This window comes from Sorex araneus, chromosome 5 (assembly GCF_027595985.1).
Source record: "Sorex araneus isolate mSorAra2 chromosome 5, mSorAra2.pri, whole genome shotgun sequence".
NCBI classification, from domain to species: domain Eukaryota; kingdom Metazoa; phylum Chordata; class Mammalia; order Eulipotyphla; family Soricidae; genus Sorex; species Sorex araneus.
The window spans coordinates 179,255,115-179,277,753 of record NC_073306.1 but is presented as its reverse complement, the minus strand read 5'-3'; the positions used below and the strand labels follow the sequence as shown (position 1 = coordinate 179,277,753).

Below are 22,639 nucleotides of genomic sequence, written 5' to 3'. Positions count from 1 at the left end.
TATTTTATTTACTATATTTAATTGATGTATTTTTACTATTCAAGATGATGTAGCTTTGTATTATTATAAACAGCATGTACTATTATAGTACCATAAACAATGATTAATCAATAAAATGTCTTTGTAAAAGGCAGTCTGGGGCCAGAGAGATAGTGCAGCAGGTAAGGTGTTTGCTTATATGTGGCAGACACAGGTTTGCTCCCAGCATCTCATATGGTCCTCCAAGCACTGCCATGAGCAGTTCCTAAGCATAGAGTCTGGAGCAACTCCTGAGCATTGCCAGGTGTGACTCAAATAAATAAAGATAGGAAAAGAGGAACTGGAGCAGTAGTATAGCAGGTAATACACTTTTCTTGCACACGACCCAACCTGGGTTCGTCCCAGGAAGCCCTATGGTCCTTGAGCCTCACTGAAAGTAATTCCTAAGCACAGAGGAGCCAGGTGTGCCCTCTCACCCCCTCCCCTCCAAAAACGGAAAAGGATAGGAAAGAAGGGCAGAGATAAAGTACAGGAGTTAAGGCATTTGTCTTCCCACAACTAACCCTGACTTGGTCCTCAGCACCTGATATATCAGGTCTCCCGAGTAGCACCTGAAATGTCTGAGAGCTGGGTGTGATCCTTGAGTGCTGCCAGGTGTGGCCCAAGAATTAAAAAATCAAAAAGAGATGTCAGAATGGGGAGCATGATGGAATCCTGTTATAGAAGGCTTAGTATGCCAGGAGGGGGAAAAGCATATATTGATGTCAAAACAAATATAAACATTGTTATTTTATCTTACAACCTGTTTTATTTGGTTTTGGGGGTCGCACACTGTGGGGTTCAGGACTTACTCCTGGCAGTGCTCGGGGTCCAACCCAGGTTGGCTGCATGGGAGGCAGGAGGCCTGTTTGTTGTATTTTCTTTCCAGCCTTAACCTGTTTTATCTATTACAACTTGTGGTTTTATCAAATCATTATTGACCCTGTAGCAACTAAAAATTAGTTATCCCTAAATTCAGAGCTTGATATATTAACTACCCTTAACATTTGAAAATCCTCAAAACAATGGAAATACATTTGTGAGTCTCTGGGTCATGGCCGTTAAATGACACATCATTTTGTCTCCTAATCAAAGAGAAAACAACACAGTCCAGCTAGTGATATGGGCAGCAGAGTATATGACAAAACCTTCTAAATTCCCAATTATGAGATTACAACTGGATTTTTTTTATAAGTTGTTCACAATAATTTGTTACATTCAATATTCTAATACCAATCCCACCACCACCATTATTTTGAATTTTACCAACACCACCCAAGCCTGCCCCAAGGCAGATCCTAAGTAATTTATTTTGTATTTCTTGTTATGAATAATCTGCTAAAAATGATTCCAAAAGGTTTCCTTAGAGAATGCCTTGCCACAGTGGCAGGGTGGGGTGGGGGGGAGATGGGATTGGGGAGGGTGGGAGGGACACTGGGTTTATGGGTGGTGGAGAATGGGCACTGGTGAAGGGATGGGTTCCCAAACTTTGTATGAGGGAAGTATAAGCACAAAAGTGTATAAATCTGTAACTGTACCCTCACGGTGATTCTCTAATTAAAAATAAATAAATTTAAAAAAAAAAAAAAAGGTTTCCTTAGAGGAAAGTGTGTGAAGATTTGTTGTAGTTCACACTCGTATAAAACATTACTAACATGTTGTTACAGGGTGGGTTTTTTTTTTTTTAATCAAGATTGGTTGCCTTGTAGTTCATACCCCATCCAATGTGATGTGCTATTCCTGGTATACCAGTGGCATACAATTTGAGATGTCGCTCCAGGAACTCTAAAATTTTACATAGGATGATAGAGGTAGAGTTAAATTTTTAATGGATGGTGACGTTGGGTCTGGAGGCATCTCTGCAGCTTGTTGCTCTCTTCCAAGATTTGGGAGTCTCTGGATCAATGGTCACTAATGAGCTTATGTGGCAGCAGAGGCAGTTCGTGAGCATGACTGCCAGGCTACTGGAAGAATAGGGAGATGAGGGGAGGTCGCCCATTCCCGACTCCCTGAGAGCTTGGAGATTTTGGTCACAAATCCTGTGTACCTGGATTTTTCAGCAGATTGGTTCTCATGTGTGAGGCTCATCCCAAGCCAAACAGATATTTTAAGATGTGTTTGTTTTAGGTCACCAACATGTCAGAGGAACTTGCCCAGCTAGAAAGGATCCTCAAAGAAGCTGAATCTGCTTCAGACAATGAAAAGATTGATGTTCCCAAAGCTGCACAGTATACCATAGAGACTGCCATTCATTCACTCATTGAAACTTTGAAAACTAAGGAGTTTATATCCGCTGTAACTCAAGTCAAAGCTTTCAGGTAAGAGGTGAGGGGATTTGAAGGCAGCAGAAGCCTATATCCGACAAAGTAGTTTCCAATGACTGGCTTTATCTTTTTTTCTAATCTTTGAGTCTGTTGGCCACACCCATTATGATGTTTTGATTTTTGTTTATATTTGGGGGCCATCCCTGGAGTTGCTGAAGGCTTACTCCTGGCTCTCTGTTAAGGGGCTCACTCTTGACAGTGCCCAAATCGAACAGGAGCCAGCACCTCTGTTCTTTCTCTTGGCCATCCTGGCTCTGTGCTCTGGAGTAACCCGTGATGGTGTTTGGGGGAACTATATGTGGTGCCAGGGATTTAAACTGGGATCACTTGCATGCACAGTGAGTGTCGAAACCTCCTATAGTCTCTCTCCCGCCCTGGCTTCAGTTCCCAGCTTGCTGTGTCAAAATCCTGTCCCTGAAACAGGAAAACATGACCGTGTTTTGTAGCAGGACAGCCCGCGTTGGTTATGTTCATGCGCAGCAGCCAGTTTTCGGTCAGATATTTGCTCGGTATCCAAATCCTTAGTCTGCACCAGGGAACTTGGTCCTTAGAGGGATAACTCAGACTGCAGTTTGTCTCAGCTCCCGCCCACTAGGGTCTCAGGATGTGGATGTTCTGTGTTTGTAGGTCCCTCTGGCCCAATGACATCTTTGGCGGTTGTGAAGATGACCTCGTGCAGACTCTGTTGCACATCTATTTCCACCACCAGACGCTGGGCCAGACAGGAAGCTTCGCGGTGATCGGCTCCGACCTGGACATGTCAGAAGCCAACTATAAGCTGATGGAGCTCAACCTAGAGATCAGAGAGAGCCTGCGTGTGGTGCAGCCGTACCAGCGCCTAGCGCAGGCCAAGCCCATTGGGAATTTGGTGAGCACCGGATTCTGAGGCGATGGGACCGAAGAGGACAAATACTAACAAGCACCTTCTAGGCACCCTTGCAAGTCACCCGGGAACCCTTTGTGGCGGCACCCACAACCCTCCTGTAACCGATGCCTAACCTGATCAAGAGAAAGGAAGGCTGGCAAGAGCAAAGGTCGGAAGGGGGAAATGGAATCACTCAGCAGCTGCCAACACCTCCCATGACAGCTACACAGAAGAGGAGTGGGGTTACTGTTTTTCTTCTCTTTAATTAACCGATGTGAAAAGACAAGGGCTACAAGCGACACAAATAAAAACATTACTTTCTGGAGAAAGCGAAGAATTCTAAGACTGTTTGCAATAATGGCCTCTAATACTGAGACAATGGAAAGCAGGTGAGATGAGGCTGAAATTGAGGCTGGTTCATTTTAGCTGAAGACCTGCCCAGCTACTTGGATTTCTAGCAGACATAAGTAGCTGATGCTTAATCATCTATATGAAGAACCTCCGTCGGATAGATACATAGAAAGACTGATATGCAAAAAAAAAAAAAGCAAAACATTGATTTTTTTTTTTTCCCCCTGATTTGTGGGATAAGGTATGGGTGGGTGTTTTTGTTTTTAGTCTGATGGTTTTTTATTTGTATTTTTTGGTCTGTATAAGGAATTATGTGTGTGTGAGCTGAGATGTGTGAATATGTGATAGTCCTATTTTTCAAGGTATGGATGTTCAGTGATGTCTCAGCATGCCTCTAAGAGCACTGCAAGATTATTTTTGAAGAAATTTTATTTTATTAGCGCTAACTCTTCATAGTGTGTAAATGTTAGAACATTTTAATAATATTTTGAAGCTGGGCTCTCCCAGTGTTTCGCAAAGAAATAATATATCTGTTAACGTATTGGGCCGCTGCTCAGTTCTCTGATCAGTGCTTAAGACACGATTGTTGATAACTAACCAAAGTAGATGCCTGCAGAGACTTTAAAATGTAAAATAAAGACATATGCTGTCCGTCAGCTATTCTCATTAGAAAAGTTAACTTATTTTACTCCATAATTATAGAAACTGTATAGATTAAAAGCAGTATTTTCCTGTACATTTGTGCACGGCACTGTTATACAAGAATGGGTGTACAAAGCTAAAGCAAAACTTGTGGTCGTTGATGATGATCGACTGTATGACTTGCAGGCCCCGGAAGTCTGCAGAATTCCAGAAGAGAGATGCAAATGCATTTTTTATATGTTTGTTCAGGACTCACACGTTTCACCCTAAAAGGAGCCTGGGGCTCGGGGAGGGGGGGTGGGGAAGAATGCAAGGAAGCCTGAAGACCGCCTACCAAAACATGCAATACACGGACTCACTGTCCAAGTCTGGAACATATCACGAACTGGAGTCTCCGTCCTTTTTTAACTAGCATTTTATATAAGAAATGAATGTAGTCCCACAATTCCTCTGATTTGAAAGGAACACCTTGTATTTTTTATACGCATCTCTGATCCACTGTGACTTTCCTTGGAAGCGGGGCTCTGGGGTGCCAGAGCTGAGAGCGTAGACATGAAACGCAGAGCGCGGGCCTCTCCCTGGGCACATGGACGCTGCCAGAAGCACAGTGACAAGCGCTTGTCGGAGACACCCCCCCCCCCCCGCACCCACCGCTGAGCTGCTGGCAAGAGCGAGGTTCCTTGTCAAGTTCTGTAACTGGTCACAGCACATTCATAATCACTGTATTTTTTTGACCCTGATAAAATTATTTTGATGGTGTTCTGGTACTGTAAATGGGAGTCCTTTAAATTATTTAATAACCTTTAGGTATGGGACAGGGAGAGAGAAGGGACGGTGGCCGAAGTCGCACCCCACCTTACAGCCTACCTTACCGTCCCCTATTTTTCTCACCCTCCTTATATCCTTTTTGTTAAAATAAAAAAGCATTGTAGCTGTTGGTTTGCATTGTACTTTAAGGGGGGGAACTGGCACGTGTCAGACACTTCAGGTCTTGCCTATACTAGTTTCAAATTCTCCTTAAAGAGTTAAGAAAACCCGGGGCTTGAGCGATAGTACAACAGGTAGGGCAGATGCACAAATGTCTTGCACACGGCTGACCTGGGTTCGATCCCCGGCATCCCATATCGTCCCTCAGCACCGCCAGAAGTAATTTCTGAGCATTGCTGGGTATGACCCAAAAAGTGGGGAAAAAAAAAAAAAAGGTAAGAAAACCCGTGCTGGGCATGTGACAGCCATGCAGCGCTTTTGTCTTTGTGGGTGAGGTCCTGGGTTCCCTGACACCATCTCCCCTCAAAAAAAAAGAAAAAAAAGCAAGAAAATTAAATCTGTTACTCAATGCAGATATTCTCCTCAGCTGAAACATACTTCTCATGTCACTAAGTTTAATAAAAATACCAGCAGCATTTTTTACATCCTGCAGAAAGATGCAGCTGGTCATGAGGTCTGCGCAACTCTTTAAAAGGGTTTTCTTGACCACTTCACTTTGTTCAGAACCCATGAACTTGGGCTCAGCTGAAGTGTCATTTCCAAGCCACCCTGCCCGCCCTCCACCCATGGGACTCATTTGACGGTTTGTACGTTTGGAGTTGCCAGACGATGCCTCTGCCTTCTTCACTTGGAAGCAACCAGACGCAGCAGCTATGTTTTCTGCAGCCAGTGAAAGGTGATTTCTACACGGTTCCCAAAAACTTATTCCATAGGGGGTCGGAGTGATAAGGTGTTTGCCTTGCACAAGGCCACCGAGGGTTTGAACCAGCACCCTATATGGCCCCCAGAGCCGGCCAGGGGTGATCCCTGAGTCTAGAGGTGGAGTTATATAGCAGGTAAAGCACGTGAATAACTGTTTGATCCCGGGAAACGCATAGGGTCATCCCAAGTACTGTCAGGGATGATGCCTGGGCACAGCCAGTATGACCCCAAAACAAACTGAAACCAAAATAAAGACCAAAAATGCCTCATTCTAGAGTGAGGTAGCCGGTAGGGCACTCGCCTTGCTTGTGGATGATTCCAGTTAGATTTCGGGAACCACACAGGGCCCCTATCCCCGAGCACTACCATGAGTCATTCCTGGGCACAGCCAGGAGTGAACCCTGTACGTAGTTGGATGTGAACCCCTATCCCCCAAAAATTACACAGAAAAAACAAACACCCTCATTGTAGCAAGATAGGGAGAAATCTCAGTGGACCGAGACGCTTTGCATATGGGAGGCCCAAGTTCCATTCCCATTCCCAGCAGGCGCCACAAGCCAAAGTGAACCTTAAGCACAGAGCTAAGAGTAGCCCCCGGTTACCGAGCGTGGCCCCCAGACAACTCATTCTCATTTCCTAAGCGTCTCCCTCCTTATCTGTTACATTCACTTGTTAAACTGACTCTTCCAGAACTGGAGTAATAGTACTGCAGGCAGGGCATTTGCTGCACACGTGGCCAACCTAGATTAGATCCCCAGCAACCCATATGGTCCCCCAAGCCTGCCAGGAGTGATGCCTGAGTGTAGAGCCAGGCGTAAGGCCAGAAGCACTTCTGGGTATTGGCCTGAAACAAACAAAAAAAACACCTGAGGGAGTCAGGGATCATTGAAGTTGCCTTGGGGGGAGTTTCCTTTAGCTCTTTAACAGCCCCCAGCTGAGCCCAGTAGCATCCCCTAAGACTCAAAGCCCCTCCCTGTTCTCTTGAGAAGCAAATACCACATTTCTGGCTCAGGATAAGAATCCCCGGGGGCCCAAGAGCACTCAAAGGCCCGCATGAGGCCCTGGGTTCCAGCCTCAGCACCGCAAGACTGACCAGAGCAGCCAGCCATGGTGATCTCCTCCGGGGAGGTCCTCTACCAGAAACAATGCCCACGTTGGATTGCCTCGAACATGGATCCCAGTACCAGCTGCATATCAGTAAAGGCAGGGCGCCAGTCACCTGAAATCAATACATTCCAAGGCCACGGCACACCAACAGTCACTGCACGGCCCCTTGGGAGAAGTGAAAATCTCAAGGTGGCCTTAGCCATCTTGTTCCAGGTCCCACCAGGCCTGCACTGAGTCCCCTTTACAGGGCACCTAACACTCAGGCCTTGACACCCGCCGGGTCACACTGTCAACTCATACAGGCAGGCCCAGCCTCTGCTGCCCAGGACATGGATATCCAAGGTGACATTTGCTTCGTTGGGTTTTTTAAATCTTGGTTGGAAGCTCTGACTCCACAGACTGGGTAAGTAGGAATCCCCCCTCTCTGGGAACCCTTCTAACCTGGGTTAGGGGACTGGGGCAGCTTCCGGCTCGGCTGCTCCCAGGGACAATGAGAACAGTGGCTCAGGGTAAAGTGACTGGCTCAAGTGTTAGCACGGGACAGATTCTCCTAGACCTCTGCTTTACAGGACAAGATTTTATGCAGGTGATTTTGTCTCGATTGTTTTTGCAATACCTTTATTCAAAGGCTGTCAAAACTCCAGGGCCACAGGAAGGAGAGGGGACAGGCCCCCTTTCGAGGCGCCCACTCCCCTACACTATATATTTGAAGCTGAACGTGCTGTCGCAGGACAGGCGTTTGCCTTTGCATCTGCCGCACAGATCTTGGCGATGAGACCGTTTGGGGTCAGTGTGGCGCACCCTGATGGAGCAGGAACAGATCATCTTTTTACAGCTCTGAAAAAGACCAAAGCGAGGGGTCCGTGCATAAGGTTAAGCCCGCAGGGGTGTCAAAGGGCCTCATTCTCTTTCTCGCCCAAAGTCTTCCTGAATGGACTCTTGGCAAAGCCCTGGGTTCATCCTGCCATCCGGGAAATGTTGGGCATCAAGGATGCGAACCAAGAGGTCGGGTACCCTGATGCAAAGGATTGGATTCTGCAATGGTTTGGGTTGCTTGACTTGGGCACCATCAGGAGCCGTAGGTGGTGCTGGGGACGGAATCAGAGCTGGCCGTGTGCCACACCTGATCTGCTCTTCCTTGGATACAAAACTGGCTTCTGTGAAAGTGTTTTCTTAAGGGATGTTGGCCAGCAGTGGGAAGGGCAAAGAGCAGAGGCCATGGCGGGAGGTGGGCACTGAGCTCTGCGGCCAACTGTGGTCCTCCCCTGCATCTGCAGCTGGGGGTCCTGATCTCACAGGGGTCACATAACTCAACACAGGAATCATTTTCCAAAAAGTTCATGAATTACTGTCAGTAAATGTCTGCTCTTTAGACCAGTTTTATATATCTGGGGACATGTAAAAATTTCTCAGGTGAGAAGTGACTCCTGTACACTTGACAGGCCCCTGACTGAATATAAAAAAAAACCTTACTGGGCCAGAGAAATAGTACAGGTCAGAGGTGCAGGTGCTTGGACACAGATGACCCCATTTGGATCCCAGACACCACATATGGCCCCCAAAGCACTGTCAGGCGTGACCCTTGAGCACAGCTGGGTTTGGCTGTGCTCAAATGAAATAAAAATCCACTGTATCGGAGAGATAGTACGATGGGCAGGGCACTTGCCTTGCACATGGCTTACCAGGGCTTGAACCCCAGCACCCAGTATAGTGCCTCGAGCCCTCCAGAAGTGACCCCTGAGTTGCAGAGCCAAAAGTAAGCCCTGACCACAGCCAGGTGTGACCCAACCCCCCCAAAAAAATACCCTCAGGTTAAAAGGGGTGACTGGAGTGGAAAAAGTTTAACATAGCATCAACTGTGTTAAGAAGCCTCTGTGGGGGCTGGAGTAATAGCACAGTGGATAGGGCCTTTGCCTTGCATGCGGCCGACCTGGGTTCAATTCCCAGCATCCCATATGGTCCCCAAGCACCACCAGGAGTGATTCCTGAGTGCAGAGCCAGGAGTAACCCCAGAGCATCGCCAGGTGTGACCCAAAAAGGAAAAAAAAAAAAGGAAGCCTCTGGGGTGACTAGCTGTGTTCCAGACTTTACATCTCTCTGCCTATCCCTGGTTTATATCTTCCAATGGCCAACTTAAGTCCAGGGTATTAATTGGGCTCTCAGCTGACCAATCAGGCTCTACCCTCACTGTGTGACAAGGTACTGGGCTAGTTAATTCTCTCACCATGATATCCATAGTCCCATCATACGAGACAAAAAAAAAAAAAACCTAGGTTTTTACCTATGCCAAAACTCAGCTTCATTCATGCAAGATAAGACAAATATCTTCCCTTCAAGATAAGACAAATATCTTCCCTTTGCAAGCTATCAGGCAAGATCAACTTTAAGCTTAGGAAGATGGGCACACTGGTGAGGAATATGGTGTTGGAATTATGTGCGTGGGAAACCATCACGAAAGCATTGTAAATTACAGGACTTCAGTCAATAAAGCTTAAAAAATAAAGTTAAAAAGTCATACTTAGGGACCAGGAAATAGTACATGTGTTAAGGCTCTTGCCTTACTTGGAGCTGACCCCTGTTTGATCCCCATGACTACAAGGTTCCCCAGCACACCTGAAGCCATCCATGAGTAAAAGACTAGGTGTGGCCAAAAAAACAAGGAGAGGGGAAATGCTTACTCCTGCCTCTGCACATCAGGATCAGTCCTGGCAATGCTCAGGAATTGAGCCATACGTGGTGCCAGGAATTAAACCCAGATTGGCTACATGCAAGATAAGGGTACCTGCTGTACTATACCTCCAGCCCCAGTCAAATACTTTAGTGAGAGAGAGGAGAGGAGATAGGAGATGAGAGATAGGAAGAGAGACAGGAGGAAAGAGAGTGAGCACGCGCATGCCATAGAGAAAGGCTGGGCAGTGGGGTGGTGGAAGGGAAACTGGGGGCCTTGGTGGTAGAAATGTGCACTGGTGGAGGGATGGGTGTTGGAATATTGTCTGACTGAGAAACCTGACCATGAACAGCTATGTTACTGTATCTCACAGTGACTCCATTAAAAACAACAAAAAAACAGCCTCTTGTAGCAAACATATTCAACTTTCACCACTTTGCATTTGCAGTAAGATGCTGCCTTATTCTGACTGCTTTTTCACATTTGGCTGAGGAGCAGGTAAGTTGATCATCCTTTCCAATGACAAAGCCTCAAAGACATGAATGTGACCAAAACTTGCAAAAGTAGAAGAAAATTGATGCCCAGGCCTCATTTCCAGATGAGAACTATTTCTGCAGCTTCCGAAATCCAGTCAAAACCTCCAGCCATCCAGTCAGGAAGACGGCTCAGCAGTAGAGCTCTCTCACCTTGAATATGTGAGGCCCCGACTTTGAATCCTGGCACCAAGTGCCTCCCCCATCCCACCCCACCCGCCAAAAAAGTCACTGGGAGGCTTGTCTCCTAGGAAACACGCTCTAGTAATGGTACTAAACCCCTCTCACACTCTCCCCATCTCAGACAAGATGCAAAGTTTACTTGACAGGTGATATCCTCCACCCGGTAAGGATTGTAAGACTTCTGACAATTTCTGCAAAGCTGCTTGAAGTAAACCTGTGACAGAGAGAAGGAAGACTTCAAGCCAAGCCCTCTTGGTACCTGGGTTAAAGCAATGCCCGTTGCACTGGCTCTTACCTTGTTCGTGCCCTGCACACACCACACATAGGCGCTTTCCCATCGGATGTTACAGTCCTTGCAGTGGTAGAAGCCATATTTCTGCTCTAAGAACTGAACAAAAGGACACCAGCTGTTCAACCAACATCACGCTTGACTGAGCCTTCGTTCAGAAGCAGCAGCTCTACAGTTTGCTATGGGGCCACCTCCAGGGTTGCCGTAGAATCACTCCTTGTGGTGTTGGGGATCAGTCCTGGGGCCTTCTACATGCAATGCCAGACATGAACTAACTCCCTACACTGGTATCTGTCATCTTCCTTCTAGTTTTGGGGTTTGTTTTTTTTTTCTATTTGGATCATACCCGGGGATGCTCAGGGGTTACTCCTGGCAGTGCTCGGGGACCATATGGGGTGCTGGGGATTGAACCCGGGTCCGCCACATGCGAGGCAATGCTATTGTTCCAACCCCATCCTGAAACTCTCTTGCTGGCGATACAAGAGTTTCCCGTGTGCTTGTTTTGCTTCTGTCAACAGCAGTGCCCCAAGAATTTAAATTGAGGGTGAGCTAATTCAAGCAACACATCCCAACTCGGGGTGTACTTTTTATTTCATGGGATTCCCTCTTCTTTCACAGACACCCTAAATAAGACTTAATTGTAAGTTTTTTTTTTTTCAAGAAATAAACTCATTTGGGGCTGGAGCAATAGCACAGCGGGTAGGGCGTTTGCCTTGCACGCAGCCAACCCGGGTTCGAATCCCAGCATCCCATATGGTCCCCTGAGCACCGCCAGGGGAGATTCCTGAGTGCATGAGCCAGGAGTGACCCCTGTGCATCGCCGGGTGTGATCCAAAAAGCAAAATAAAAAGAAATAAACTCATTCAACTTTTAATTAAGAGCCAGAGTTTGTATTGCTTCTTTCTTAAGCTTCTTCATCCCTCCCCTTGGAAAGCAAGTTTAAAACAGGTATTTGGAGTTAGGGCTTCCCAGGGGAATGACTCAGGAGAGCTGCAGGCACCTTCACAGCTGAGCTCCCTGAGGTCCAGGAGGGTAAGACTTAGCTCACACGGGGTGGACAGAATGTGTGAGTGGCCCCCCAGGGCTGAGCCTTCTTGGCTTCGTGGTGTTCATTCCTGCGGCCTCTCCCCAAACAGCCCGGAATTGGGGGAGTGGAATCCCAGACCCTTCCTCCTGGCTCCTTGACCCGTTGGGAATCAGGAGCATGAACCAGTCACCGCCTCCCTAAAAGACCACAACTCTCCAGCACTCGACACCCGAACTCTAGACAGTATTACTTTTCTGAACGGGGGCGGGGGGGGAAACAAGGGGACATTCTACGGGGGTTGTTTTCGTAGCTCCACCTTCTCCTCGGAACTTGCAGGAAGGTATGCATCGATGAGGAAGATTGTGCGGGCCTCTGCGTTGGGCAGCGGGAGCTGGCGTCTTGCAACCGGCGATCCCGCCAGCGCTCACCTCGCCTCCCGCGGACCCCCTCGGCGCGTCCCCTCCACTGCCAGTTGCCGCGGCAAGAATGAGCGTGTCGGCCAGCACAGCCCGTGTGTGTTCTACAGTCCTCAAGCACGCGCTCCTGGTTCACGCACCGTGGAAAGGAGCCCGGGCGCGGCGCACGCCCCAAGCTGCCCGCGCTGGTCCGACCAGCCGGGGCTTGGCGGGTCAGAAACTCGGCGCCGCATCCCTGATCAGGGTCCGACCCCCCAACCCCCACCCCACCCCACCCCGGCCCAGGACCTCACCTGGAAGCGCAGACGTGGGCCCGGCTCGAGGTTCCGGGGCTCCGTCTCCTCGCCCGAGGCTTCTTCATCCTTCCCCTGCGTCGGGGGCGGCTCTGGACTCGTGGGCGCGCCCCGCGGAGTGGCCACGTCCCCTTCGGCCTCCTGCGGCTGCAGCCCCGGCGCGTCCACCGGCCGCTCGCAGTTGGCGGGCACCGCGGCGGGGGACCCGCGCTCCTGGGACTGCGGCTCCTTCCTCGCCGAGCCGCCTCTCCGTCCCGCGTCGGGGTTGCGCGGCGGGGACGGCTGGCCGTCGGGCGCCCCGGGCCGCCACGCGCCCTCCGCAGCCGCCGTCCTTTTCAGCAGGGCGGGGACGCGACGGGAGGTGAAGGGCGAGTAGAGGGCGACGGAGCGCGGGAAGCGCACGGAGCGCCGGGTGCCGTTCGGCGGGTGGCCCTGCCCGGGGCCCTTGCGGCAGGCCGAGCCGCTGTCGGAGCCGCCCGGGGAACCCGGGTCGCGGGTCTTGGGCGGCAGCGTGCGGCGCCCCAGCGAGCACTGCACCGAGGCGTCGCAGCGCGGGTTCACCTGCACCGCCACGTCGCGGCTGCTGGCGCGGCGGGGCAGCGGGGACAGGCCCGCGATGCCCTGCGACAGCAGCGCCATCAGCTGCGCCCGCTGGTAGCTGTCGAGGTACGCGGCGGCCTTGAGCTGCCCGGGCCCGGGGAAGAGCGGGGCGGACTCCGCCGTGCAGGACCCGGGCACGCAGCCCGGCTCGCGGGGCCGCCGGCCGCCCCCGCCCGCCACGCCCTTGCCCTTGGCGGCGGGCAAGTGGGGGTAGGGGCATGGAAAGGGGGCGCAGGCCGGGTACATGTGGCCGTCCAGCACTTCGCCTCTCAGAGCCACCGTGAGCGCAGCCCCGGCTGCTCCCCCGCGATCCGCGCCCTAAATAGGCGCCGGACGGAAGCGCGCCGCGGGGCACCGGCCTGCCCGCCCCCACCCGGCCGCCTCTTCCCGGCTGGAAACGACCCACTGCTGCCGTCACTGGGATAGGGGATTCCTTGTCTCGGGGCGCACTGGGTCCCCGGGGGGACGTGCCGTGGGGGCAGGGAATCTCTCCGGGATTCACCCGGCCCAGACGATTCCAGCGAGTCAGTCCCCCAAAGTAGGAACCCGGGGCGAGGCTGAGTGAGCAGAGGGCCGTGGTCTGGAGGATTAACTGACTCAGGCCGGTGGCCTCCCATTATCCTGTTCCATCTCAGAGCCAGTGGAAGACACCCCCATCTAAGCTCATGGTTTGCTTCCTTCGAACCCCCCCTCCCCCCGCATAGCCCCTGCTCCCACCCCACCCGCGCGCTAAAACTCCCTACCCATTTCTAAGGGTGAATGCTCTTCCCTGGAATTCTGCCAATCTGCATAACCAGATCATCCCTCCAATTGGCATCGATTTGTGGGTGTGTTTACATCCTCATAGATCAATTCAGTTAGCGGGAAAGCCCTTGTCCATTGGGAAAATGTTAAAAAAAAAAGGTTGGCTGCTCATTTCTGCTGGTTTTTCCACTCATGCAGTTTTCTCTGATCAGGTACATTTCATTATTTAATTAACCTATTTGGGGATCTTTTTTTTTTTTGAGAGAACACTATTTTTTAAACAATTACATGAAACTCAGTTAGGCTTTATAAATATAGCTTATTTTACTCTTAGGAGATAATGCACCAAAATTCTACATTTCCAAGACCCTGTTTTCTAAGAGTTTACATAGTTGAAAAAAATCATAAAAATTGGTAAATGGGGGGAAACAAAACCACATTTAACTTGTTCAGGCCACACGCAAACAGTCCCAGGTGCAAGTGATAGGATGGCATTGATGTGTAATTTGTAAAAACACTTGGGGAATACATCACCGCAGGCTGACAATAAAGACTGGGAGTGTTCCATGCGCATCTTGAGCCCCCTGCTCTCCTGTAGGTAAACCAGGTACACGACCACAGGTACAGACCATAAATACGGAGTGGTATTTCAGCAGGATGGGAGTGCCCCTGATTCGCTCCTGATCTTCAGAGAGCAGTCTGAGCGGTTTCCACCATCACTAAATTTTCTGCATTCACCGTGCCATAGGACGTGTCTGCCATTTCCTCTTCTTTGAGTTTCTTGTAAGAAATGTCTGTGTCTTCGTCTTCATCGAGGGACTCGCGCTTGTGCAGTATTTCAGTCCCATACATTTTATATATTAAGACGAACACCCCCGCTTCAGCCGACTGGAAGAGGGCGTAGAGCAGGGGAAACATGTACATACTCCCGATAAAGCGCGGGGGGAAGGCCAGCTTGAGGATGGCAGTGCAGAGCTGCACGTTCTGACTCCCCGTCTCCAGGCACACGGTCCTCTTGCAGTTGGGGGGCAGGTGGAAGAGGGTAGCCAAGCCGTAGCCCGAGGCATAGCCCGCCAGAGGCATGAAAATGGCCACCACGTAAACAGTCGCAGGAATGCTGGCCAGGAGCTCGGGCCCTAGCATGGTGCCGGTCAATATGAACAGGACCACCAGCGTCACTAGCAGAGACCACAGGGAAACCTAGTGGTAAAGAGAGAGAGACCCAAGCCATCACACGTCAGGGCGTTGCCGAGGAATTCAAGGTAAGAAAGCCTGAGCCCTTGGAAGAAGAGACCCATCTAATGTGACTTTATGCACAAAACAGAGGTATTCGCCAGGAACGTTCTTTTTTGTTTGTTTGGGGGCCACAGGTCACAGTGCTCAGGGGCTCCTCCTTGCTCTGTGTTCAGGAGAGATCCCTGGAGCTACTCAAAGGACCCTATGTGGTGCTAGAGATTTGAACTCAGATCAGTGGTGGGCTAAGCAAGTGCTCTAAGCTGTGGATTAGCTCCCCTGGCCTTAGTATTTTCTAAAATAGAGGGGCCAGAGAGATAGTACAGGGGTTAAGGTGCTTGCCTTTTTTTCCCCCTTTTTTGGGTCACACCCAGCAATGCCCAGGGGTTACTCCTGGCTCTGCACTCAGGAATTACTCCTGGCGGTGCTCAGGGGACCATATGGGATGCTGGGAATTGAACCTGGGTCGGCCTCGTGCAAGGCAAACGCCCTACCCGCTGTACTATGGTTCCAGCCCCTAAGGTGCTTATCTTGAGTTTGGGAGACCCCAGTTGAATCACCGGCATGAATATGGGTCACTTAGCACTGCCAGGGATGTAACCTGAGCAGAGAGCCAAGAGTAAGGCAGAGCCCTGAACACCACTGGGCGTGGCCAGAAGATTCGGAGCACCTGCCTTTGGGAGTCTCAGCAGCTGACTATTTGAAGTCCTCTTCCTTTATTTCTGTGACAATTTACCTTCTTTAACATTGTCTTGAAATAGACTCTCAGGATCAGCACAGACCAGCCGAGTGTGGCCAGAGAGCTCAGCAAACATTTCAACACCATGGTGGGGAGCAAGACTGTTCTCCACACAGATTCTTCCAGACTGGCTTTGGAGCCCTGCTCGGAGCATGTGCTATATTTGTGGACGGTCCTTTTCTCCAGGGAGCAGAGTCTGAAGCCCCAGGCTTAGGATGACAAGTAGAGAGGGCAAATGGACCTTCTAAGTCCCTCACAGGACCCAGGTTTTCTGCAAGGAATCAGTCCAGTGTTATGGAAGATGGGTGGCTACTGAGAATGGGGACACTGGCTGTGAGATACTGGTGTCCCGCAGGCACTTTGTAGCTCGTGAAACTGCTAAGAGTACAGAAACAATCAACAATCCCAGATTAGGTAAGGGGGAACACATGGGAATACCAGGATCGAGGCATTCCTTGCCATTCTGCAACTCCCTCTCTTTACCTCCTATCACCAGAAACCTGCCACCGCTATATTTCTAATGATACTAAGGAATTATATGCCATGGGAGAATCTGAGACACAGCACAGCTGTATAAGACAGTGTCCACATCTGACTGGTACATTTTACTCATTCTGATAAGGCAGGCTGAATAAGTGGCCAGGTGGAAGCCTAAAAACTCAGTTTTCCAGATTGGCAATAAGCATCTTCTGATTGTATTTACCGAGCACGCCTTGCAATATTCAGTGTTTACTTCTGGCTCAGTGTTTACTTCAGTGCTCAGGAACCACTCCCAGCAGTGCTTGAGAGCCATATGTTGGTACCAGGAATTAAATACAGGTTGGCCACATTCAAGGCCAGTTCCATAACTCCTGCGCTGTCTCTCTGGCTTGTTTTTCTTACAGGCAGGAGGAGTGTGTTTGCAAGGGGACAGAGATCCTGGCAAGCATTCCAAGTGTTGTTCCCGACTCCCTGGCTATTGGGAGGAAAAGCCCTGTATACTTCTCCCAGTATATGGAATTGGGAGATACTTGACACACTCAAACAATTATTGAAGATTCATTTGGGCTGGTCAATGGTCCACCTTATAGGATGCCAATCTACTTATAGAAGGTGTCACATTACAATCGACAGCTACAGAAACGTTTAATAAATTTCTAGGGGTGTCTACAACAGAGACTTGGACAAGGCGTCTGACTACATTGTGCCAACACTGGTTCCAAGGCACCTTTTACTTATTTGTGAGAAGTATATTCACACTGATATTTATATACATTCATATTTACATATGTGTAACATCATTGTCAAATGTACTCTTTTACTATGTGTTATATCAGTTATATATGCAATGTATAACTGTAAAATGTAATATGTGATATTTATATGTGTATATAAATATATATGTAAATATATGCAAATAATGTATGTATATTTACCCCCCAAAAAAGCATCTTTTACTCATTCACTCCACACTCAGCAGTACCTGAGGGGACCGTATGGACTCTGTAATACCAGCAAACAAGCCCAGGGCTCCTCCATATGCTGCAGTCCTTTGTCCTGGCCGCCCTGCCTGCCAGAGCCTCTTTTAAACTATTATCAGTCCTTTGGGGAAGCATTGATATTGAATGTCAATGTCAATTTACTGGGTTTGGTTTTGTTTTTTACTTTGGTTTTGGGGCCACACCCAGCAGTGCTCATGGGCTATTTATGGCTCCTGTTCAGTGCTCAAGGAATCATATGAGAGGCTGAAGAGATAGTACAGAGAGCAGGGAACTTGCCTTATACCCAGCAGATCTGGATCTATGGTCCTCTGTGTACTGCCAAGAGTGATCCCTGAGCGCAGAGCCAAGAGAAAGCCTGAGCATCTCTGGGTGTGGCTCAAAAATGAAAATGTTAAAAAGAGACCACATGAGGCATCAGGGAATTTGAACCTGAATCATGAGTCAACCCAGAAGCAAGGTGAGCACCTTAACACATGTACTATTAGTCTGGCTCAATGTCATTTTATTATTATTTTGGTTTTGGTACCACACCTGGTGGTGCTGGAACCATACGCAATGCTAACAACTGAACCAGGCTCAGCTGTGTTGCAAGGTAAGGGTCTTAAACCCTGTGCTCTCTCTCAGCCCCCAAATATATTTTTAAATATATATTTATCACTGTCACTGTCACTGTCAAATTGATGTTGCTCATCAATTTGCTCGAGTGGGAACCAGTAACGTCTCCATCGTGAGACTTGTTGTTACTGTTTTGGCATATCAAATACGCCACGGGTAGCTTGCCAGGTTCTGCTATGCAGGCGAGATACTCTTGGTAGCTTGCTGGGCTCTTAGGGGCAGAAGAATCAAACCCGGGTCAGCTGCGTGCGAGGCAAATGCCCTACTGCTGTGCTATTGCTCCAACTGAATATAATATATATTTATTATATATAATAGAATATATAATATATATTTATATATTTATAAATAACAAATATTGTTTACATATTATGTATATATATATACATATATATATATATTTGCTTTTTAGGTCACACCGGCAATGCTCAGGGGTTACTCCTGAGACTGCACTCAGGAATCACTCCTGGCAGTGCTTGGGGGACCATATGGGATGCCGGGGATCAAACCCAAGTCAGCTGTATGCAAGACAAATGCCCTTCCTGCTGTACTATCACTCCAACCTCATGTTTAGATATATTTACAATATATAAATATATTTTAGTATGAAAAGAACCTATTTGATTTTCTCTTACTATTTCTAAGATTGCATAGTGAATGTGTTTAAATTAATAGTGTTAGCTTAATGATTAAGTCTAGATGTTCTTACTGAAGCACAAGATTAACTCTGGGTATGTCTTATAATCCATAAAATACATGTATGAATATGTAAGTTATATTTATTACATTCAAGATATGTTGATTATAGACATACTTTCTTTCCCTCAAGGCTGAGCATATGTACATAAAGGAACCCTCTATTTTCATATGAATAAAAGTTAGCCCCTTTACACACATTCCTTTAGACAACAAAGTAGTGTAAGTAGAACACAAAAGACTATCTTTTCAAATTTACATAATTGAAACACTGGAGTAGCTCTTTTTCCTTTTGTCTAGAGGAATTTGCCAGCACATTTGATCTTGCTGACTTCCTGAAATGAGACTCCTGTTCATGGTTTGCTCTTAGTGACCATCATTTCTAAGTTTGTGAAGAAATCTTAGTTTCTGGTGCTGAAGTGATAATACAGCAGGCAGGGTGATTGCTTTGCATGCAGCCAACCCCGGTTAAATCCCAACTAACCCATATGGTTCTCCTGAGTACTGCCAGTAATGCTCCCTGAGCACAGAGCCAGGAGTAAGCCCTGGGCAACACTGGGTATACCCCCCTCTCAAAAATAAACCAAAAATATTTATTTTCAAATATTCCAAATATTTCAATGGGTTGTTGTTTAGCTGGGTTTTTGTCTGGTTTGGGGGCCATATCTGACAGTGCTCAGGACCTTTCCTGGCTTTGAGCTCAGGAGTCACTCCTGGTGGTGCTCAGGGGACCATATGGGGTGCCAGGGATTGAATCTGGGTTGGCTGTGAGCAAGGCAAGCACCTTGCCTGCTATACTACCTCTCCAGCCCCTAAAAAGTATTTTCTTAACTATTACAAAATCTTCTGTTTCATTTATAGAATGATAAAACATTTCTACAATAATTATAGGAATTATATTTCACTTTTTAAAAATGTAGCCATATATTTCTAAAATACTGCATGAACTTTTTAAAATAGTTTAATCTCAGCTGTTTTGAATTTTAGAATCTAAAAAAAAAAGCCTTATAAAATCTTGAATTGAGATGTTTCCAACTGTGAAGGTGAACAATTCTCTCTCTCTCTCTCTTTTCTTTTTGAGTTATACCTGGCAATGCACAGGGGTTACTCCTGGCTCATGCACTCAGAAATTACTCCTGGCGGTGCTCAGGGGATATATGGGATGCTGGGAATCAAACCGGGTCAGCCTCGTGCAAGGCAAATGCCCTACCCACCGTGCTATCGCTCCAGCCCGGAACAATTCTCTTATACCATGTTTAGTTGAGCTCTCTTCCTTCCCTTCTTTCCTCCTCCTTCCTTTCTTTCCTCCTTCCCTCTCTAGGGATCAACTTCAGTGCCTCATTCACTCTACCACTGAACTATAGCTCCAGCTCCATGATTTAATTAGAGCTGTAAGTTTTGAAATTCCAAACCCTGGAAGTAATTTTTCTGGGTGAAACTTTGTCTCTAGCTTCTCCACACTCAAGTGCTTCCTTCTCTCTTTCCCACACTTCTCAGCCCTGCAGCTGCGGGCCAGAGACCCAGCCCTGTCCGGGTCCATCAGATCGCCAAAGAGGACGCACATTGGTGCCCTGCCCGGGGCCACCTTACCTTCACTATGTAGTCAGCCACGCGGTTGTATTTGTAGCGAATGAAGACGCCCAAGCCGATGGGGATGAGGGTGCTGCAGAGCGTGAGGGTGACGGCCCCCAGCGGTAGGAGCTGCACCAGCGGGGTGTTTATCCACGCTCGACTGTAGATCCACAGGCACACAGGCATCAAGACCAGGGCCAGCAGCGTGGAGGAGATGGTCATGATGATGCTGCGAACAGGGCACACAAGTCAGAAAGGCTCCCAGCCACGGAGCCTCTCCCCTACTTTGGGTGGTGGAGAAAGAGGAAACTGCAAATGCACGCCCACCCCACCCGCGCCCAACCGACATCTGAACCCAGAGAGGGAACACAAGCAAATATCTGGGGACTGCTGCCTCGGGAGCCTTACCACTGCAAATAGACATGGATGCATTGATTGGAGGGCGGGGGTCTAAGGAATGAGGTTGCAGGGCTGGAGAGATGCGGGCAGGGCGCTGGCTTGCCCCAGGCCGACCCAGATTCAATCCTCAGCATTTTAACTACGGTCCTCCGAGCCCTGCCCGGAGCTCAGTAGATCTCACTACCCCAAGATCCCCAGTACTAAGCCCTGAGCATCGCGGTGGGTGACCCCAAAAGAAGAAAAAAGGGAAGCAAAGAAATAAAGGAAGAAAAACAACGCTGTGTTTGAATCCTCCCAAGCACCGAGTGAGACGCTGCAGCGCTGCAGCGTCTAACCTGTTGGAAGCATCTCGACTGTTACTTTTCTCTAGAGCTGGGCGGACGCCGGCTTTGCTCTCCTATGCCCGGCTCCTCCGAGCTGCAGACTTGCCCAGCGCGGACCCCGCGGCCGCTCCGGAGCGGACGAGGCGAGGGAGCTGAAGGGGCCAGCACTGTAGATGGAGCCCCCGACCCTCCCTTCGAGGCGCCCCTCGCACACCTCCTGGTCTGGAGCGCATTCTTGCCCTCTGCCAGAGCGCCTGGATGTCTAACCCCGGGCGTCCGCGTCTTTTCCAGCTTCTTCTCCCCCTCCTCCAGCCTCCTCCCCACTGCCTGTCCTTTCCTCTCTCCTAGGTTCCCGACGCCAGAGCCGCGACCCAAGCGGCAGGGGGTGTCCCGGGTACCTGAGGTTCATGTCGCCGTCCACCAGAAGGGACATCAGGTTGGAGAGGTTCCCGCCGGGACAGCAGCCGCACAGCAGCACGGCCACGGCGGCCACCTCGTCCAGCGAGAAGATGAGGGCCAGCAGAAAGGCCAGCAGCGGCAGGAAGCCGAACTGGCAGAGCGCGGCCAGCAGCGCGCCCACCGGCCGGCGGACGTGCGCCCCGAAGTGGTTCACGTCCACCGTGCAGCCGAGGCCCAGCATGGTGATGCACAGGGCGGCACCCACGAGAACGTTCAGCCCGTGGTTCAGCGGCGTGTCCCAGAACGGGGCTTCGTGGGACTCCCAGGAGCGGGGGAACGAGGAAGGGGCCAGGCTGGCGGCCGCGAGGCTGCTGCTGGCCCCGGGGCCGGGCGTGGGGCCGGCGCTGAAGGGCCCCGGGGGCCCCGGGCTGGGCGGCGCGCTGCCGGCGGGCGCCAGCGGGAAGTCGGAGCCGGGGCTCGGGCTGCTGGCGTTGGGCGACAGCGTGTAGTTGTCGGGCGGCAGGGAGGTGGGCACGAAGAGCAGGGTGGCGTTGTCCGAGCCGTCCATGGCTGCGGGGCCGCGGGGTGCGCTGCCTCCCGCCGTCGGTCCGCCGAGCCCCGCTCCGCTCCGCACCCAGCGCCTGACGTCTCCGGGCGGCGTCGGGGGGCGGCGGGCGAGTCCCGGGCAGCGGCTGGGGGCGGAGTGTCGGGGCAGGGGGGTGTGCACTGGCGCGGCCCCCGAGGTTCCTTGAACCCAATCGCCGCGTCCCCCTCTCCCCCACGGCGCCCCGCAGGCCCCGCCCCGCCGCCGCGTCCCCTCCTTTTAATCAGCGGTAAGTGCTTCTGTGACTGTAGCCAGCGGCAGAACAAAGACCTGACAAAGGACCAGAAAGCAGAAAAACACCGCGCCTGGCAGCGCATCAAGTTCACGTTTGGGCGCTGCCTCTGGGAGAGTGAAATCTGGAGACTCGGACTCGTGGGGAGAAGGAAAAACAGCCAGACAAAGCGGTCTCTGCACGCACGTCAACGGCGTCTACTCTGTGCACCCCTTCCCGCGGAGAGGGGTGCCTCACTTAATTATAGGTGCGGTGTTCTGATAGCATGACCCGATACCTGGCTTTGCTTCGCAGTTTGTTTTGTTTGGGGTCACCCTCAGCTGTGCTCAGGAGGTGCTCGTGAATCTGGGCTCAGGGATCACTCCTGCATCAGTGCTCAGGGGACCTTATGGGTGCCGGCATGGAAGCAGATCGCCGTATGCAAAGCAAGTGCCTTACCCCGCCTTATGATATCTCTGGCCCTTGCAAACGATTTTTAAATAAGAACTTTGTGTTCTGGGGCCAGAGCGATAGTACAGCGGGTAGGGCGTTTGCCTTGCAAGCGGCAGACCTGGATTCTATCCCTGGCATCCCATAGGGTCCCCCGAGCACCGCCAG

At 50.1% G+C, this 22,639-nt stretch overlaps 3 protein-coding genes across 9 annotated transcripts in view; 1 reads left to right on the top strand and 2 right to left on the bottom strand.

The window, feature by feature from the left end:
* Positions 1-5,136, top strand: part of FRYL (FRY like transcription coactivator) — a 257,153-nt gene extending 252,017 nt beyond the window's left edge. For all 7 annotated transcript variants that reach the window (XM_055138113.1, XM_055138111.1, XM_055138109.1 and 4 more), the window contains 2 exons: positions 2,146-2,336; positions 2,970-5,136. In XM_055138113.1, the coding sequence (XP_054994088.1) occupies positions 2,146-2,336; positions 2,970-3,228 (450 nt within the window). In that variant the 3' untranslated portion in view covers positions 3,229-5,136. The remainder of the gene's footprint in view (positions 1-2,145; positions 2,337-2,969) is intronic.
* A 2,505-nt stretch (positions 5,137-7,641) lies between these two features.
* On the bottom strand, positions 7,642-14,323 carry ZAR1 (zygote arrest 1). Its single transcript, XM_004608042.2, has 5 exons — positions 14,279-14,323; positions 12,406-13,323; positions 10,676-10,768; positions 10,520-10,594; positions 7,642-7,833 (listed from the first exon to the last, which is right to left on the bottom strand). Exons 1-5 carry the CDS (start codon positions 14,321-14,323, stop codon positions 7,690-7,692), a joined length of 1,275 nt encoding a protein of 424 aa, XP_004608099.2. The 3' UTR covers positions 7,642-7,689.
* Positions 14,049-21,982, bottom strand: SLC10A4 (solute carrier family 10 member 4). Its single transcript, XM_012932595.2, has 3 exons — positions 21,206-21,982; positions 20,104-20,314; positions 14,049-14,949 (listed from the first exon to the last, which is right to left on the bottom strand). The coding sequence occupies exons 1-3, from the start codon at positions 21,772-21,774 to the stop codon at positions 14,437-14,439; spliced, it is 1,293 nt and encodes a 430-aa protein (XP_012788049.2). The 5' UTR covers positions 21,775-21,982; the 3' UTR covers positions 14,049-14,436.
* Between the last annotated feature and the right edge of the window lie 657 nt (positions 21,983-22,639).

Bases quoted from the DNA above. Each gene is read 5' to 3' on its own strand.
- ZAR1 (XM_004608042.2), bottom strand. From the start codon at position 14,323: ATGCGCATGGAACACTCCCAGTCTTTATTGTCAGCCTGCGGTGAT. The intron at 13,324-14,278 runs GTATTCCCCAAG...GCGCCTATTTAG, and splicing joins TATTGTCAGCCTGCGGTGAT to GGCGCGGATCGCGGGGGAGC. The intron at 7,834-10,519 runs GTAAACTTTGCA...GGTCTTTTTCAG, and splicing joins TGGAGGATATCACCTGTCAA to AGCTGTAAAAAGATGATCTG.
- SLC10A4 (XM_012932595.2), bottom strand. From the start codon at position 21,774: ATGGACGGCTCGGACAACGCCACCCTGCTCTTCGTGCCCACCTCCCTG. The intron at 20,315-21,205 runs GTACCCGGGACA...CCCTGTTCGCAG, and splicing joins GACGGCGACATGAACCTCAG to CATCATCATGACCATCTCCT. The intron at 14,950-20,103 runs GTAAGGTGGCCC...CTTTACCACTAG, and splicing joins TGGCTGACTACATAGTGAAG to GTTTCCCTGTGGTCTCTGCT.